Source organism: Geotrypetes seraphini, chromosome 5, assembly GCF_902459505.1.
Source record: "Geotrypetes seraphini chromosome 5, aGeoSer1.1, whole genome shotgun sequence".
Taxonomy (NCBI): Eukaryota; Metazoa; Chordata; class Amphibia; order Gymnophiona; family Dermophiidae; genus Geotrypetes; species Geotrypetes seraphini.
In genome coordinates this window covers 65,039,743-65,058,805 of record NC_047088.1, presented here as the reverse complement: position 1 = coordinate 65,058,805, position 19,063 = coordinate 65,039,743, and the positions used below count along the sequence as shown (strand labels likewise).

At 42.6% G+C, this 19,063-nt stretch overlaps 1 protein-coding gene across 2 annotated transcripts in view; it reads left to right on the top strand.

Moving 5' to 3' along the window:
* LOC117361260 (gamma-aminobutyric acid receptor subunit gamma-4-like) overlaps nucleotides 1-19,063 on the top strand; it is a 305,830-nt gene that overhangs the window by 262,298 nt on the left and 24,469 nt on the right. The window contains exon 7 of one of the 2 annotated variants that reach the window (XM_033946354.1): nucleotides 13,432-13,584. The exons of the other annotated variant lie outside the window; for it this stretch is intronic. Within the exon in view, the coding sequence (XP_033802245.1) occupies nucleotides 13,432-13,584 (153 nt within the window). The remainder of the gene's footprint in view (nucleotides 1-13,431; nucleotides 13,585-19,063) is intronic. 2 annotated transcript variants of the gene reach the window in all.

The following is a 19,063-nucleotide window of genomic DNA, read 5'->3' as shown; positions in this document are numbered from 1 at the left end:
CTCTTCTCTGTCCCTAATCATGCCTACTTTGTGGATAGGCGCTGGTAGATGTGTATAGGCACTTCAATTTTGATATCGTTAGGCCCTGCTCTGGGTTCCACATGGAGTTCTTAATTAATTTATTTATTTTCGTTTTTTCATGAGCTTTTAATGCTGCGATCAATTATCACAGCAATTAATTCCCTTATTCAGTTTTGAGTTCTGTGCGGAACTCACCTAGGTGTCCCCAATTCGGGCGCATAGCAGCGCTTAACCTAGTCACAGTTTATAGAATCTGATCCCTGGTGCTTGCAGTTAAAAGTAAAAGCAGAAGCAAAATGCAAATGACATTTCCTCAATACCCCCTCCCCCCCCCCCCCCACACACACACTTTTGCGAAACTGGGGAAGTGGGTTTTAGCACAGGCCGGTGCGCTGAATGCTCTGCGCACCTCCCAATGCTCATAGGAACTCTGTGAGTCTCGGAAGCAGTGCAGAGCATTCAGTGTGCCAGCCAGCACTAAAAACAGTTTTCACGGTTTTGCAAAAGGTGGGCTTAGTGAATTTAGCCCCAAGTACTTTAACCGTCATTACCTCATAGAGGGTGTGTGTTTCCATACTCTGGTGTTCAACAGTTTGTTTAAAGATGTTGAGGCTGCATCTAGAAATAATTCAGTCTCCAAAGAGGCAGTATTTCACAACAAGCATTCCCTTAGGATATAATTCTTCCTTAATATATTGTATGTCAACAGAAGAATGTGCTGGGAAACTGTCCTGTACTTTTCCGGTAATGGTGAAAGCATTAGCTTCTAACCAGGTACCATGAAAGGGGTCCATAGCCTGAGAAATCTCCAAAATATACAGTAAACTGATAAATTTGGGGGAGTTAAAGAAAACTCCTACTGTGATTAACATTGAAAAAGTACCTCCAAATGTACTCTATGCAAAGAGTGTGTGCTATTTGAAAATAGTGCATATCCTGCAAAGAGTCTGCAAAGATAAATGCTCAGTATTTTCCACACAGGATAAATTGGACTTCTGGGGGTTGTTTTAGTGTCATGTGGCACTAAAAGTTATAAGGAAATGTTATTTCAAATGAATTTACATCTCTTCAAATTTACACTACTTTATTCATTGCTCTCATTTTGTGAAGACGGTTGAGCTAATTTTCTTAATACATAGAAACATAGAAATAGACGGCAGATAAGGGCCCACGGCCCATCTAGTCTGCCCACCTTAATGTCCCTCCCCTACCTTTGCCCTGTGAATAGATCCCATGTGCCGATCCCATTTGGCCTTAAAATCAGGCACGCTGCTGGCCTCAATCACCTGTAGTGGAAGACTATTCCAGCGATCAACCACTCTTTCAGTGAAAAAGAATTTCCTGGTGTCACCTCGTAGTTTCCCGCCCCTGATTTTCAACGGATGCCCTCTTGTTGTCGTGGGACCCTTGAAAAAGAAGATATCTTCCTCCGCCTCGATGCGGCCCGTAAGATACTTGAACGTCTCGATCATGTCCCCCCTCTCTCTGCGCTAAAGCTGAATAACTTAGAAAGAATGGTGATCCATTGTTTAATGAATTTTAAATTGCTTCATGACTATTACATGCTGGGAAAGAATTACTCTGAAATGTATTTGTGAGGTAAAAGCATGGAAGTAGTTGATTCCAGGTCCAAGTTTACGAATATAGAAAATTTGTGATTGAATCCTCAAAATAAGAACTTGAAATTAGCATTTTAATTAGGATTTTATATACCGCCTATCAAGGTTATCTAAGCAGTTTTTACAATCAGGTACTCAAACATTTTTCCCTCTCTGTCCCGGTGGGCTCACAATCTATCTAACGTACCTGGGGCTATGGAGGATTAAGTGACTTGCCCAGGGTCACAAGGAGCAGCGCGGGGTTTGAACCCACAACCCCAGGGTGCTGAGGCTGTAGATCCAACCACTGCACCACACACTCCTCCCGATGCATGAGTCTGTAATAATGGACTGGATGCACTAATCTGAAATTGTGTAAACTCATACTGATGAAGGCATAGTAGTTCTAACATTCTGCTTTTATATTTACATGTCACTAGACAACCTGAAAATATTAATTTCATACAGCTCAGCAGGAAACTGAAAATTCCTTTACCTACACCCAGCATGACTACTTTGTGGCACTGGAAGTAGGTGAGAATAATAATTCTCCAAGGCCTTTATATAGTATGCTACATTAATCAAAGAGAAGACTGTAGAGGCATATCTAATGCTGAAAACAAAAATGACTAGCTTTGCATGCCATATGAGGGAGGTGGAGGAGATGAAAACAGTGCCGGAATTCAAAAAAGTGTGAGATTAGCACAGAGGATCTCTAATTAGAAAAAATGAATGGTATAAAACAAATTAAGGCCAGTATTGAGCAATCCTGCACGATCTGTGTCCCGTACAAATGATTTGGTTTAGGATGAGTTGGGCAGGGCTTTGATAGAAACTCCAGTGACAGGATGGTTAGGATAGGCTGGAGTGGGCTTCAATGGCCACACCAGCAGCGGGAATCTAAAGACAGTCCTGGGCAGACTTCTATGGCCCAGAAATATTAAAGAAAATAAGAATGAGTGTGACTGTTGAACAGACTGGATGGACCATCCAAGTCTTTATCTGCTGTCCTCTAATAAGGGCCTCTTCTATTAAACTGCGCTAGCAGTTTCTAGCGTGGGGAGCTGTGCTGAATGGCCCGCACTGCTCCTGATGCTCATAGAGTTTCTATGAGTGTTGGGAGCAGCATGGCCCATTCAGTGCAGCTCTCTGTGCTAAAAACTGCTGGCACAGTTTAATAGAAGAGGGGGTAAGTATATTCAGCACTTGATATACTGTCTCAAGAAATACCTAGACGGTTTACAATACTAATTATTTATTTATATACCACTTATATCTTAAGTGGTTTACATTCAGGTACTTTATCATATTTCCCTATCTGTCCAGGTAGGCTCAAACTCTGTCTAGTGTACCTGAGCAATGAGGGGATTAAGTGACTTGCCCAGGGTCACAAGGAACAGTGAGGGATTTGAACCCACAAGCTCAGGATTCTAAGGCTGTAGCTCTAATCACTGCGTCACACACTGCAGAGAGAAAGCCTACTTGTCTGGCCTTAAGACTGAAGGGTTCCCACTGCGCCACACACTGTAAATTAAAATAATTAGGAGTTGACAAAACAGAAGTACTTGACTGAAACGAGAGGGAAAGGGGTGGGGGCGAGAGAGTAAAAATATATCGAGATAAAAATAAATGCAAAAAGGGAGGGAAGGGGTAGTGGAAAGTACCATAGGGAGAGGGTCGCTTCAGAGAAGCATGTGTTATTCTTTACCAGAGCGGATTATGTTTGCAGTGTATAAGGTCTCCTCTCAAGGAAGGTTTTTAGTTTGAATCTGAATTTGTCCTGGGAGGGTTCTGCTCTAACATCTGACAGGAGAGCATTCCATAAGGAGGGGGGCAGTGACTGAGAAAATGGTTTTAAGGGATGTGTCATAGAAGATTTCCCTTATGGATGGAATTGCTAATAAGTTTTGATTGTTGGATCAGAGTGCCTGGGGAGAGGTGTAAGGAATCAGATATTTGTCAATGAAAGCAGGGGTATTAGTGTATTTGGTTTTGAAAGTAAGTAGAAGGATTTTGTATGTTGTGTGATGTGTGACAGGCAATCAATGGGCTTCACGGAGGAGGGGGGGTGACGTCATCAAATTTTTTTGAGTTTAAATGAGTTTGACAGCAGTATTTTGTAAGATTTGGAGTAGGCGTGTTTCTTTCTGTGCTATGCCCTGGTATAAGGAGTTACAATAGTAAATGTGCTATCCCCCCCCTCCCTTTTTACTAAACCGTGGTAGAGGTTTCTACTGTGGCCTGGAGAGCTAAATGCTCCGACACTGCTGCAACGCTCAAACAATTCCTATGAGAATCAGAACATTTAGCGCCCTGAGTCACAGTAGAAACCTCTACTGTGGGTTAGAAAAGAGGGCCTATGTTACTAACTAAAGACCCAGTGCAAAAGGAAAATTTTAATGGTGTAGGGATGAACTTTTGTTTAAAACTGAATAGGGAATGCCAACAATATTCCCAATGTCGCAATGTTTTGAAAAGGAAACAAAATTAATAATCATTTTTTTCTTCATTTCTTTAGTCTCTTGTAAAATAAGAGCAGAACTGTATGGTCAAACCCCTCCATGTCTAGAGGGAACAAAGATTTTAGAAAGTTGGACACAGGGTAGGGTTGCCAGATTTTACGATTTTAAAATCCGGACACCGTAGACCAGCCCCAGGCCCACCCATCTCTGCCCAAGGCCTACCCTAGCTCCCCCCCACCCCCGCTGCCTGCTTTGGTCGGGCAGGAGGCAATGCTTCAGGAGGGGGTTGGGGCTTCAGGGACAGGAGGGAGTAAAAATCCCTCCTGTCTGAGGGATTTCTTCGGGAGGGGTTCTGGAGTTCAGGGGCAGGAGGGTGTGGGCATCCCTCCTGCTGGCTAACTTTGCAGGGGTTTTTTCCTGTCACAGCCGCTCAACTGATCACGGAAGGGGATTCCCTTGCCACAATCAGCTGATGGCAAGGAATCAGGCGTTATTCTCAAACCGACACCTGTAATATGGGTGCCGGTTAGAGAATCGGGGCAGTTAGATGGGGTTAGATGTCTGTCCGTTAGGGCAGACACAATTCTGTATAGGAAGCTGGTGTTTGATTCTCAGCCACTTCATAGGCGGCGGCTGAGACCAGCATCTTATACTGAACCTGCCCCTAAGGGTCTGCATGTGCACTCTATAAATATGAATACAGGTTGCAACTCTACCCCCTGCTCTATCAACACTATGCCCCAAGAAATCTCAACACACCGAGGGCCAGATTCTATAACTGGTGCTCAAAAATAGGCGTGGGATAAAGACGACACAAAGTAAAATTCTACACGGTCATGGCCCTTTTTAGAATATCACTTAGTGTCGATTCCCATGCCTTAACTTTAGGTGCCAAACTTCCATCTGCTGAAGTCTGGTGTAAATACTGGCACCCAAGTTGGGTGGGCTGACCCAGTATTTCACAACCGATCCCTGGATTCTGTATACTGTGGCCACAGTTGCGTGCACTAACCTGGGTGCATTGCCAACTTGCACCCACTGCGTATTTGTTTAGCAAGCCAATCAGTGCCGATAATTGCCAATCAACAGTCATTTGCAGGAACGAATTAGAATTTACACGCACAATTTTCTAAGCATATTCGATAAAATGGCATAAATTCTAACGCGTGGATCTGAAAAGGGGGCATGACTAGGGGTGAAGCATGGGCGGGTCATGGGTATTCCTAAAAGTTAAGAGTATTGTTATAGAATACACCTGATCTGTGTACAACTTAGGCCTGGTTTTCATTGGCATAAATGCCTGCACCTAAATCCTAGTTACGCAGACGGTGCTGCATATAATTCAATAAACCACAACCAACTCCGGAGGCTGTTTATAAAATTGTTCTAAGCACCAAACTTTTCAGCGTCAATGTTTTAGGCAACATATATAGAATTTACCCCTATGTGCACAATTTTTGGAATGCCCTTGACATGCACCTGCTCCTCCCATGGCCACACCCTATTTTGTAGTACATGTTATTTATTGTCCTTGCGAATAAAAGACGTTTCTTTTATATGATTTTACCACTCTCTGGAGGCCTTTTGAGTTTTTACACCTCACGCTTTTGACTTTTTGTTGCATCTGCCATGAGGGTTCTTCCCCTGTTTCTCTCATGGCCAGAATACCATATGCATACGGTATGTATGGGCTATTCTATAACATGGCACCTCAGTGTGGTAGTGCATAATTTGAAGATAGGTGTACACATGGCAGGAAGCTAAGGCAGAACATGGGTGGGGTGAGGGAATATTTCCACAGCTGAAATGAACGCAGAAGTAAGCGGCTACCCATGCTAATTTACAATGGAATACACAGATCATTTTATCTCCAATTGGTTGTATCATTTAGCAGAAAAAATAATTAGAATTAGTGCTATTATGAGCAAACTGTGAAAACTGTACCATGTTTGGTGAGCTCTATTTTTGCTCTGGCATCATTATACTGCTGCTTATTCTGCTATCATGATACAAAGGTACATAATTTGTACAGCTATACAAATCATACAAATCACCTATTCACTAAAGCAATATTGTACTTTTGTTTTCAGAATGATTGGTTACATGTCTGCAGGTGCATAGAGATTTACATAAAGAGTAGCATTTAAAAACAACAACATGTGGAGGAGAATTCCAGCTCCCAAAGCAGGACGTGTGGATTTCCAATAGTATTTTACAAGAGGCTCTACAAAGAGTTTAGAAAGCTGGACATGGGAGAAAAAGTAATTCCCTTCGCCACTTAGATTTAGGAGCAGCTTTCTAATATTGCTTCCCCCTCAGCAAAGGCAGCCCCCTACGCAGTGTGATCATAAAAATAACTAGATTTAAAATTGCCAAATTTCCTTATTGGGCCTACTGATGTCTAGTGGGGTGGGAGTGTTGCCCACTTGTTCCTGTCTTCTGGGTCTCTGAGATCCAAATGGGCTGCTGAGAGCCCTAGTGGTAATACTGCATTATTACTGCTAGAGGTCAGGCATCCATAAATGAGCAAAATGCAAAAGGAGAAACACCCATATATGGAAGCCTAACCTCTAGTGGTAATATCAGGATATTAAATTCTAAAGCCCTCAGTGGCCATTTTGGATCCTGGAGGTCCATAAGACGGGAGCAAGTAAGTATCACTGCCATCCCACTAGACATTAAGGACCCCCAGTAATCCCAGGGACACTGTGTTGGAGGGAATATATTAGGGGGACTTGTGGCTCCAAGCCAATTTTGGAGTGATTAGTCTTTGTGGGGGGGGGGGGGGGGTCTACTTATGTCAGAAGCGATGTTGTTTGTGCCAGAATGGAAGCTGTTCATGTTGGTGAACATAAGAGGCTCTTTTTCATGGGATGGTGTAATGTTCTGCCCACCCACTGGCATGGGGCAAGTAATCATGAGATCTCTCTTCATAATTCTTCAGGCTCCCGAAGGTACAGAATCTCCGTCCTCTAAATAAAACAGTTTTGTTCTTGATTGGTCTTGGTGACTTTACCTTATCTTCTTCTTCTACTCTTTATGAAGGTCTTCCAAGGGTGAGTCAGGTTCTCCCCAGATGACCTGGAGATAACAAGTCCAACTCAAAAAAGATAGCATAGTCCAAAACATGTCCCCAAAACAATTCAAATAACCAGGCAGCCTCCTTTTAATCCATCAACATAACAGATTACAATAATCCATTATGCTATATAAACACTGGGTCAAGCTTAGCAAAAAAAAAAAAAAAAAGCCTGCCTTCCTGCTACCAACCTTATAGTTTCTTTCTGTAGCTACATCCACACTCAGCAGGTAACAGTCCAGTGTACAGTATTCTAAACAAAACAATATTGAAACAGCAAGTCAAAAGTCAACTACTATGACTACGTGCCACTTGTATAATGCTGTGCACAAATATAAAAGAAACAATCCCTGCTCGACAAGTTTACAATCTATTCAACACGGTCATAAAGGACAAATAAGGGATTAGAGTCGAGAGTTACATTCATTATGGGAGTGATAAAAACAACAAGGGTACTGAACAAGAGAATAAGGGGCTAAAGGTTAAAGGCAGCCTAAAAAAGGTGGAGTTTTCCTATAAAATGTAGTTTGGCTGATTGCACTTATTGCTGTCACTATGGCATGCTGAGGTCTATGTGGAACTCTTATTGTAAGTGGTCTAGCGGCGCAAGAGATGGGCTGAGAACCAGGGAAGCCAATCTGAACACCTCTTTGTCATTCACAGTCCTTGTGACCTTGGGCAGGTTGCTGTCTCCCATTACCCCAGATACCTACTTAGCTTGTTAGCTCCTCAGCAAGGACATATGGTATCTGAATACTTATCACCCCTGTGCAGCATTGATTATGTCCAGTAGTGCTATAAACATGACACATATTATTTACAGTGGTCTTTACTGCTTGCATAGCTATCGAATCCTCAAGTACGCTTGTCCATAATGTTTGCAGCCATTGTCAAACTAAGGATAAAATATGCACAGAGATGTACCTTTCTTTCTGTTCAGATACATAAAAAAAAAAAATTAAAAATTAAACAATTTGCATAAACTGGGTGCCAACATTTATGTGCTGATTCATGCTACTGAAATAGAGGAGTGGCCTAGTGGTTATAGCAGCTGCCTCAATACCCTGAGGTTGTGAGTTCAATTCCCACCACAGCTCCTTGTGACTCTGGGCAAGTCACTTAACACTTCATTGCCCCAGGTATAAAATAAGTACCTATGCAAACTAAATGGAAAAAAAGCAGTATACTAGTCCTATCCCACTACTACTTCTTATCATTTCTATACTGCTGCTATATGGGGGGTCAATATTCAGCAATTTGCTGACTGATGCCAGCATTATGGCCCAGATTCTCTTTAGGGTACCGATATTGGTGGCTGCCAATTGAATGTCAATCATGCAATGGTGCCCTATAGAACTCTATGCTGGTTTTGATCAAGGTAGTAAGGGGCGGATTCTATAAATGGACTTCCCGATTGAAAGCAGCAATCTGCCATCTGACAGTCAATCAAGACATATATTAAGAGTTTGTAGCAGGTCTAGGGAGACAGGTAGGAGCACTTAAGCTCGCCCAAGGCTGGGTGTGGGTATGGTTTTCCCGGGGTTCTGGAGGGGTGGCAACAGGAGGGAGTGGGCATCCCTCCTGCCAGGCTACTTCAGGAGGGGATCGGGGTTCAGATGGGTCAGCGGCATGAGGGAATGGGCATCCCTCCTGCCGATTTCGGGGGTATTCAGGGAGTATTCAGGGACTTCAGGGAGGCCTGCCAGCTCAGCTGATCTGGGATTCCCTTGCCGTGAACAGCTGATGGCAGGAGAAGCCTTGATCAGGCAGGTGTGATTCTGTAACCAGCGCTGGTGGCAGGGTTGCTGTTTAGAGGATCAGGGGTAAGGCATCTGTTCTTTTAAGATAGAAACAATTCAGTATAGGATGTCCGTGTGTGATTCTCAACCGCTTCTTAGGCAGCTGCTGAAACCGGCATCCTATAAAGAATCAGCCCTTAAGTAATTAATGTTTTTTCATGATATCACTACAGCATTTGATACATTAAATCATGGCATTTTGTTAAGTATGGCTTGCTGAATGTGGGCTATGAAAAACAGTGTTTCAATGGTTCGAGTCTTTCTGGAAAAATAGGATGTAGGAAGTGTGTGTGTGTGTGTGTGTGTGGGAGGGGGGATTCTAGATATAGAGAAATGAATACAGGGGTCCCACAAGGATCTGTGCTCTCTGTAGGTGGTGTTTAATTGGTATGTGCTTCCTTTGTGTAAATTAATGCAAAAGTTAGGCATTTCTTATCATCTTTATATGGATGATTTGCAATTATTATTTTTTTTCCAATTGAAAACTCCTTATCTCAAGCTGTCGTTCACTTGAATGCTGTTTTGGAGGAAGGGAGGAATTGGTTAACTGCTAATAAGATGATGTTGAATATTGTTAAAACTAAACTTATGATCGTAGCAAAGAATGTGCAGTTGGAATGTCCAAAAAGTGTGACCATTCTAAACAATATGTAGTGTTTTTCTGCAGAAGTTAAATATCTTGGGGTGATTTTGTATGCTCAAGTAACTTTTCACTCTCATATGCAGAATGTAATCAGGAAGATTTATTTTAAGTTGTGAATGCTTAGCAAGTTACAAATGTATTTCTCCAAGTTTGGATTTAAACAGGTGATGCAAGCTACTGTCCTTGTGGGCTTGGACTTCTAAAACTGTGCTTTTCTGGATTCCATCATATTGTCTCCAAGCCCTGCAGGTTGCTCAGAATTAAATTGCTCATCTATTGTATGGGATTTGTAGATTCAAGAATGTAACTGCATATTTCATTTCGATGTATTGGCTGACAGTGGAATATCAAGTAAAATATAAATTGTTATTGATGTTGTATTTAAGTTTACATCAACTCTCTCCTGTATACTTGTAGAACTGTATTGTACCATATGTACTTGCCAGGCATTTGTGCTCTGCAGGTCCCTTTGATCTAATAATTCTATCACATCAACTTTCAAAATGAAGTAATCAGAAAAAGTGTTTTTTCTTGTGCTGAACCTGTGGATTGGAACAAATTTCTAGTGTACAGTATGTTCGACAGCAGAAAGATCTGGGACAATTTTAAAAACTGTTGACGAGGCATCTTTTTTGTCAGATGAAATATGCCACCTGATTTGATGGGCATTTAGGGTCAAATTCTATAAATGGCATCCCGATTATAGGCGGTGGTAGGCATCCTACCGCTGTCTAACCAGTTAATCGGGATGCACGTTTAAAATAAAAAAGGTAGGCTGCCTACATTGTAGGCATATTTGCAAGCCTAGGGAGGCATGTAGGGCTCCATAAGCTTGCCCAACACTAGGCATGGTGTGTGGAAGTAACCTTAGGCGAGCTTAGTTGGCCTTAGGTGTCTCCCTAGGGCTGTGATAGTCACCTGAAATGTAGGCCAGCAAAATGCTGGTCTATATATCAAACAGACATGGCCACTGAGCTGACCGCGGCAAGGGAATCTCCCTGCTATGATCAGTTCAGTGTCCCCCCTCCCCATGAAGATGGCCAGTAGGAGGAGTGCTGAATTCCTCCCGCCACTACCACCCCGATACATCCCTTGGCAGGAGGGATGCCTAATCCCTCCTGCTGGAACCCCCCCCCCACCCCCCGAGATATCCCCCCAGATCATCAACAAGAGGGAGGCCCAGTCCCTCCTGCTAGAACTCCCCCAAAGCATGCCTGCACCCCAACCCCCAATCTACCAGGACCCTACCAGTACTTATTTTTGTTGGCCGGCTGGAGGGATGCTTACTCCTTCTGGCCGACAGGCCTGCCTTCAAAGAATGGCAAGTCTTTCCTTCCCAATGCATCATGGGATGCACTGGAAAGAGGCTTAAGCTCCTGATTGGCCCAGGTGCCAACCGGAATTTTAAGCTTCTCTCCCAGTGCATTCTGGGAGGCACTGAGAGTGGCCTAAGATTCCGATTGGCTTGATCCTTTAAGCTACTCCCATGGGAGTGCCTAATGCCACTTTTGATGTTAGATACACCCATAGTAGTGTTAGGCACCTCCAGAGATGTGATTCTGATGCCTTTTATTTAGGCACCAGTAGGTGCTTTAAAGTTATTTACCATTTCAAACGGTGTTTCCTTATTAAGTTAGGCACCAGTAGGATGCCTAAGTTAAGGTACCATTTGTAAAATGTCCCCCTAACTGAACATTTTCAGCAGAACTAACTAAAGCACCCCTGAAAATGACCAGTTAGCCTTGAAATATAGCATACGTGTACACATACCTGTATGTGCATAAATGCTAAAATTCTGCCTAAATACTCATCTGTAAATATATGCAACTTACATAACACATATTTTGCGGATAAGCATTCAAGGAGATAAAGCAGGAGAAACAATATCCTATATAGCAAGCAGCAGAAAACAAAAAAAGTGGGACACGTAAAAGTTGAGGATTCTAAAGAATTTTAATCCACAATAAAATAAAGTCCTAAGGATATAAGAGTTGCTATAATGGGACAGACTGAAAGTCCATCCTGTTTTCAAAAGTGGCCAACTCAGGTCTCAAGTACCTAGCTAGATGCCAAGTAGTAAAACAGATTTTATGCTGTTTATCCAAGGAAAAAGAAGTGGATTTCCCCAAGCCATCTCTTCTCTTTTAGGAAATTATCCAAAACTTTTTTAAACACCGCTAAGCTAACTGATTTCACCACATTCTCCGGTAACGAATTCCAGAGTTTAATTACACATTGCGTGAAGAAATATTTTTTCCCATTTGTTTTAAATATACTACTTAGTAGCTTCATCATATGTCTCCCTAATCCTAGTATTTTTGGAAAGAGTAAACAAGCAATTCACATCTACCCTTTCCATTCCACTCAATATTTTATAGACCTCTCTCATATCACCCCTGAGCCATCTCTTTATGAACAGACTTTTTTAAAAATTGTGGATTAAAATTAATTAGAATCCTAGGCTTTTATGTGTCTCACTTTTTAAAAAATTTTCAGCAGATAAGTGAAGTCTGGGCAGGATTTATACACATGAAACACATATATTGGTATAAATTATGCAGAAACTCTGGCAGGTAGGCAGAAACACTTAAAGCAGTGGTTCCCAACCCTATCCTGGAGGACCACCAGCCAGTCAGGTTTTCAGGATAGCCTTAATGATATGCATGGAACAGATTTCCATGTCTGTCACCTCCATTATATGCAAATCTCTCTTATGCATATTCATTAGAATTATCCCAAAAACTCAACTGGCTGGTGGTCTTCCAGGACAGGGTTGGAAACCATTGTCTTAGAGGAACATAATCAAAAATGTGTCTGGGGCTGGACGTTTTGTGCAAAATGTCCAAAACCCACAAGGAAAAAAGTCAATTTTCAAAGCTGCCAAACATCTATCTTTTATTTTTGAAAATGAGCAAGGTAAAAGTTTTGGTCCTTAGAACGTCTACCTTTTTTGCCCATTTTCAAAAATAAAAACGTCCATGCATAAAACGTAGAAAAGCAAGTTTTGTAGATGTACCCATCAACTACCTTGTCTGATCATAGCAGAAGGAAACCCCAACAGCTGAGACAGTTTTGGGGGATTCCTGGTGGCTCAGCCGATGGGGATTCCTCTGCCATGATCAGCTGATGGGAAGCCTATGGTTTTTTTTGGGGTGGGTTGCTCTTTGGGGTGGTAGGAGGTTATAGTGACCACTGGGGGAGTAAGGGGTGTCATGCCTTCAATCCTCCAGTGGTCTTCTTCTCAGTTTGGGCACCTTTGTGGAACTTAGACGCAATTCAAACAGGTCTAACTGCCGGCATCTAAGTTCCCTCTAGGAAAGTTTTGATTATGACTGGGGGTACGTCAGATTGAAGTTCACCCGATTCCTGCCCATAACACACCTCCTAACATGCCCCTTTGCTGTCTGGATGCACAGCATCTTAGAAGTGCTGCTGCACCTTCAGAAAGTTGCTTTTGATTATCGTCACTTGGATGTCCCTGCTATTAATACGTCCAAGTGCCGACGTAGGCTGGTTTTGGGATGCTTTAAACTTTTGATTATGAGGCCCTTATTGTATACCAGAGTGAGGCAGCAACTCTAACCACTAGGTCACCCCTGTTTCCATGCATTAAGTATGCATTAAATGTGTAACACACTTTATTTAAAAGGCCTCCAAACTAGATGCACAGAAACTGGGGAAGCTGAGGTGAGTAAAATAGAGGTATAAATATAGATTATTTTCTTGTAAACTGAAATGCTTGTAGAAAATCAGGTGACTAAGACTTCTATGGTCATTTGACGTGTTTATTTTTATTTTCTTTTTTCTTCCATTCCTCATCAATTCTTAGGGGAATACATGGTCATGACAGTTTACTTTGACCTAAGTAGACGGATGGGCTATTTTGCAATTCAGACCTATATCCCTTGCATTCTAACAGTGGTTCTGTCCTGGGTATCATTTTGGATTAAAAGAGACTCCACACCTGCACGGACTTCTCTAGGTAAGAACATAATTGAGCATCCAGCAATATCAAATTTTATATTATACTGAGCTAGAGTTAGTAATGTGCATTACCAAATTAGTGTACACCAAGGAAGCAATTCTATAAACAAGTGCTTAGAAATGCACACCAATTGCATATATTATTAAGTACATAAGAACATAAGAATTGCCGCTGCTGGGTCAGACCAGTGGTCCATCGTGCCCAGCAGTCCGCTTACGCGGCGGCTCTTAGATCAAATACCAGTGCCCTAACTGAGACTAGCCTTACCTGCGTAAGTTCTGGTTTAGCAGGAACTTGCCTAACTTTGTCTTGAATCCCTGGAGAGTGTTTTCCCATGTAGCAGCCTCTGGAAGAGCATTCCAGTTTCTACCACTCTCTGGGTGAAGAAAAACTTCCTTATGTTTGTATGAAATCTATCCCCTTTTAACTTTAGAGAGTGCCCTCTCGGTCTCTCCACCTTGGAGAGGGTGAACAACCTGTCTTTATCTACTAAGTCTATTCCCTTCATTATCATGAATGTTTCGATCATGTCCCCTCTCAGTCTCCTCTTTTCAAGGGAGAAGAGGCCCAGTTTCTCTAATCTCTCACTGTATGGCAACTCCTCCAGCCACTTAATCATTTTGGTTGCACTTCTCTGGACCCTTTCGAGTAGCATTGTGTCCTTCTTCATGTACGGCGACCAGTGCTGGACGCAGTACTCCAGGTGAGGGTGTACCATTGCCCAGTACAGTGGCATGATAACCCTCTCTGATCTGTTCGTGATCCCCTTCTTAATCATACCAAGCTGCTGCTCACGCCAGCATCAGGTCTTCCTCTAACATCATTTCTTATGTGCGGGTCCAAGAAGTGACATCAGAGGAAGAGACAACGCTGGCATAAGCAGCAGGTTGGGGTTATTGCTCATGCCAGGAATATTAAAGAGGTACGAGGGAAGGGAAGGGGTGTGTGTGTTCAGTAGTGGGGGGGAAGGGGAAGGAGTGGGGGGTAGAGATGAGGACGGGTGCCAGTGTCCCTACCAAGACGGTGCCCGGGGCGGACCGCTCCCCCCTCCTAGGGTCACCAGATGTCCAGATTTCCCCGGACATGTCAGGGGGGGAGGGGCGGACGGCTTTTCAAAACCCAACACTTTATCCATGTTTTGAAAAGCTTCCAATAAATCAGCGTCAGGCAGGTAGTGGGGGGAGTGATTGGGGTGGGGCTAGGGCAGGATTGGAGGTGGGGCTGGGGTGTAATGGGGAGGGGATGTGTGGAACTGGGCGGGCCTGAGGGCGAGTCCTGATTTTTTGTTTGGAAAATCTGTAACCCTATCCCCCCCCCCCCTCTACCCTTACTACACCACTGTTTCTGTTATTTAAAATAAAACCCCACTTTTAGTACCTTTTCTCTCAGCAGGTCACATTTTCATAATAATCCTCTGAAAAATTCTACTTGCCAAGACCAAAATACTAATGGATCAGATCATTTGCAAATTGCTTTGAGACTTGAGAACAGTTCTGAAACGGTACTGTGTTTTACCAAAACTACATCAGTGTTAGGGAAAGCAAAGCATGGGACATGCCATGCTCTTAAAAAGTAAATAAATATGTCTATTGAGCTATATAATTATTCCTTCAGTAAGCCCATGAGATCAAAAGAGTTACTAAGAATTACTGATGTATTTAGTAATTTGCATGGCTAATGATTGTGGTCAGAGCAGTACAATTTTATTTTCTTGGTTCTATACCCAAGGGTGGTCTTGTGAATTTTCAACTTGCTATTTATAATCAGGGTCACCTGGAAGATACAAACATTTTTCCTGGAAAATGAAAATTGTTTTGACTCATCCTTCACAGAATATCTTTGAAATGCTCCTGCCTTAGCCCTGGAACATGTTGTCTCGCTTCCTAGATTATGGTCTTAATCTCCCAAATGCATATTCAGTTTCACTGAGAACAGATGGGCCTAAACCAGATGAAATGCATGTGCTGCGGTCCTGCCAATTTAAGATGCCTGCAGCTGATTAATAACAAGTGAGGAAGTCACTGAGAGAAAAGTGAGCAAAGAAGAAAACGCAGAAGGTTGACAAACTGCGAAGTGTGCTACGGTTTTCCAGCAACCCAGTTTACCAAGGTTTATTTTGATTCTTAACAAGTACCATGAGCTGCTGCAAGAGATTGTGGCAGCCATTTGCACCCCTCCCCCCCTTACTGGAACCACCAGAGCAACAGTAGGCCCGGGGGGGGGGGGGGGGGGGAGTAGGCTGCCCAGACTGCAGGGAGGTTGGGGGATGTTTGGGGGGACAGGAATGGCAATGGGTTGGGAGAGAGGGGATGGGATATGCTGGGGTGCTTTGGAGAACTCAGGGAGCTTAAGAGGGGAAACTGTTTTTAAACATTGTTTAAAAAGGTTATGCCGATCCCAACTGATACTCAGCCAAGGCCTGCATAACTGTCTGATGTGAATCCCAGCTGCATATTGGCTAGGACTCACATAAGCTCTGGAGGCCAATGAAGCATCATTTAGCCTTAGATATTCAGGGCCTGCACATAACCTGACACTAAGGGCTCCTTTTACAAAGCCGCGCTAGGGCCTTAACGCACGGAATAGCGCACGCTAAATTGCCGCGTGCGCTAAATTGCCCCGCGCGCTAGCCGCTACCGCCTCCTTTTGTGGAAGGGGGGCCCAGGAATGTTGGGGGGATATGGGGAGTTGGAGAAGTTAGGGCATGTCAGGGGAGGTCTGGGATGTCAGGAGGATGTGGGGGATGTCAGCAGGAGATCTGGGATGTCGGGAGGATGTGGGGAATGTTGGGAGGATGTGGGGGATGTCAGGGGGAGGGGTATAGGGCTCCGTGGCTCAGCTGAGCTGCCAGGAATCCCCCGAAACCAGCTCAGCTGATGGGGATTCCTTCTGCCACGATCAGACAAGGTATGTCTACAAAATTTGCTTTTGTACATTTTTCGCGTGGATGTTTTTATTTTTGAAAATGGTCAAAAATGGTAGTCGTCCTAAGGACCAAAACTTATACCTAGCTCATTTTCAAAAATAAAAGATAGACGTTTGGCAGTTTTGAAAATGGACATTTTCCTGCTGGATTTGTGGACGTTTTGCACAAAAGAGCGGAGTTACAAATAGCTGCATACATTATTTAAAGTTCTAGGGAAGCCTCAGCCAGTCGTGTTTTTGGGATTTCCTCAATGAGTATTAAGAGAGAGATTTGCGTACACTGCCTCCAAAGCATGTACATTTAGCAAATACATATTCATTACAGATATCCCGAGAAATATGACAAGCTAGAGAAAAGAGTTTCTCCTCCAGTGCGAGATATGCATAACTTTTCTGTTTCTTTTCATTTTAAGGAAGCTCTTTCCTGTCTCTCACCTTTCCCTTCAGACTCCATTTCATTCTCTTCTTTCCTGTTACTAAAATTAAGTAATCCAAACCACCTATTGTAGTGAACTCCCTGATTTTAGACACATTTGTAGTGGGAGCAGGATTAATCTGCTCTTCTCACAATGATGCAATCAACTCCCTAACCTTGGTCTCCATGGCGATAACCTTATGAGGAGGGTTCTGCGAATTTAAAATAAAAAAAAAAAAAATTGTACAATGTTCTCTGTTAAGGGCATCTGTTCATTCAGCAGTTTGAAAAGTACTGTGTTGCCTCAGCTTCGACATGTTGCCCTTCATAATCATAATCATGAATAAATTCTAAACACAGGACTTCCAGACCAGATTTATTAATACTGTATGAACTCTCTGCAATCTCTCAGGGTTTTGTTTTTTTTTTTGGGGGGGGGGAGGGTTTAAAATGAGATTTCCAGCTTCAACTTTTTTTATTTCTTAGTTGGGTGGGGATAGGGAAATGGATATTGAGGGTGACGGGACAAAAGCGTGCCGGACAAAGGCGCACCATTACAGAGCAGACAATTGAGTGCAAGACTCCAGCGCACCGCCCTAAAATTTTATTTTAAAGAGCTCCGAGGGGGTGTATGGGGGAACCCTCCCCCCACTTTACTTAATAGTATTTGTGCTGCCGTTGAGGGGGGTATGGGGGGTGTAACCCCCCACATTATACAGAAAACAACTTTTCCCCTAAAAAATAGGGAAAAAGTTAAGTTTCCTCTATAATGGAGGTTCCAACCCCCAACCCTCGCCCCCAACGGCAGCGTGAACACCATTAAGTAAACTAGGGGGGGTTTCCCCCTCACACCCCTCTTGGAGCTCTTTAAAATAAACTTTTAAGTCTTGCGCTCAATTGTCTGCTCTGTAATGTCGGCGCGCTTATGACTGTGAACCGATATTGAGCAGTTAAAAATAAGATTTTTTTAAAAACCTGTCGCAAACTTTGACTTCCCGCACACTTGCATTCGTTATTTTATGTACTGCAAGGGAGCACCAAAATGTTAACTCTTTAAAGATGCATTCAAAACTTGAATTTTCTATGAGGCTAGCTTAATTTTAATTTGTTTTAACCTTTTTTGTCTCTCTTTTCTTTAAATTAGTTTATAGTTCCACCCTTTTTCCCTTTTGTACTTGTCTGTTTGGTCCACCTCTTATTGTAATCAATGCAGTCCATTTTCACTGTTTTGTTATGTTTTTTTTTAAATACTGTACATCGCTTTGAAATATAAAACTGCGATTTAATCAAACTTAATTAAACTGGATACTTTAAACATCTATAGCAATCTTTTGACTGATCTGAGTCTGGAAGAAGAAGAATTTGAGACATAAACATAGAACGTGATGGCAGATAAAGCCAAATGGCCCATATAGTTTGTCTATTCGCAAGATCCACTATCTCCTTCTCTCTTTAAGAGATTCCACGTGCCTGTCCCATGCTTTCTTGAATTCAGACATAGACTTTGTCTCGTTTCAAGTTTATTAAAAACATTTTTTAAACCGCTTAATCAGGTTTCTAAGCAGTGTACAATCTAAAATTTACATAAAAACATATTAAAAATTGGGATACTCCTGAACTTATCACCTCTTAACTTCATCCTATGCCCTCTCACTCGAGTTTTCTTTCAACTGAAAGAGACTGGCCTCATGCATATTTATGCCACTTAGGTATCATATCTCCCCTCTTCTGCCTTTCCAGACAGTTCTTCAGCAATATTGCATACAAAAATGTTAACTAGAACAGGCCCAAGAATCAAACCTGGAGGTACACTACTGGTAACATCCTTTTCCTCAGAGCAATCTCCATTGTCTATTACCCTCTGTCATCTTCCACTCAACCAGTTCCTGACCTAGTCCATCACTTTGTGGCACATCCTGAGGGCACTTTCAAAGGCTTTGCTAAAATCTAAATATACCTTATCTAGCATACTCCTATTCAATTCTCTAGTCACCCAATCAAAGAAATTGAACAGATATGTTTGGGTGCAGCCTTAACAGTCAATACAAACAAACAGGGTCAATTTTAAAATCAGAGCTTTGCTTGCAAGCCCTTTGACACTGTTAGTTTAGGGATAGATATCCAGAGAAATTTCAT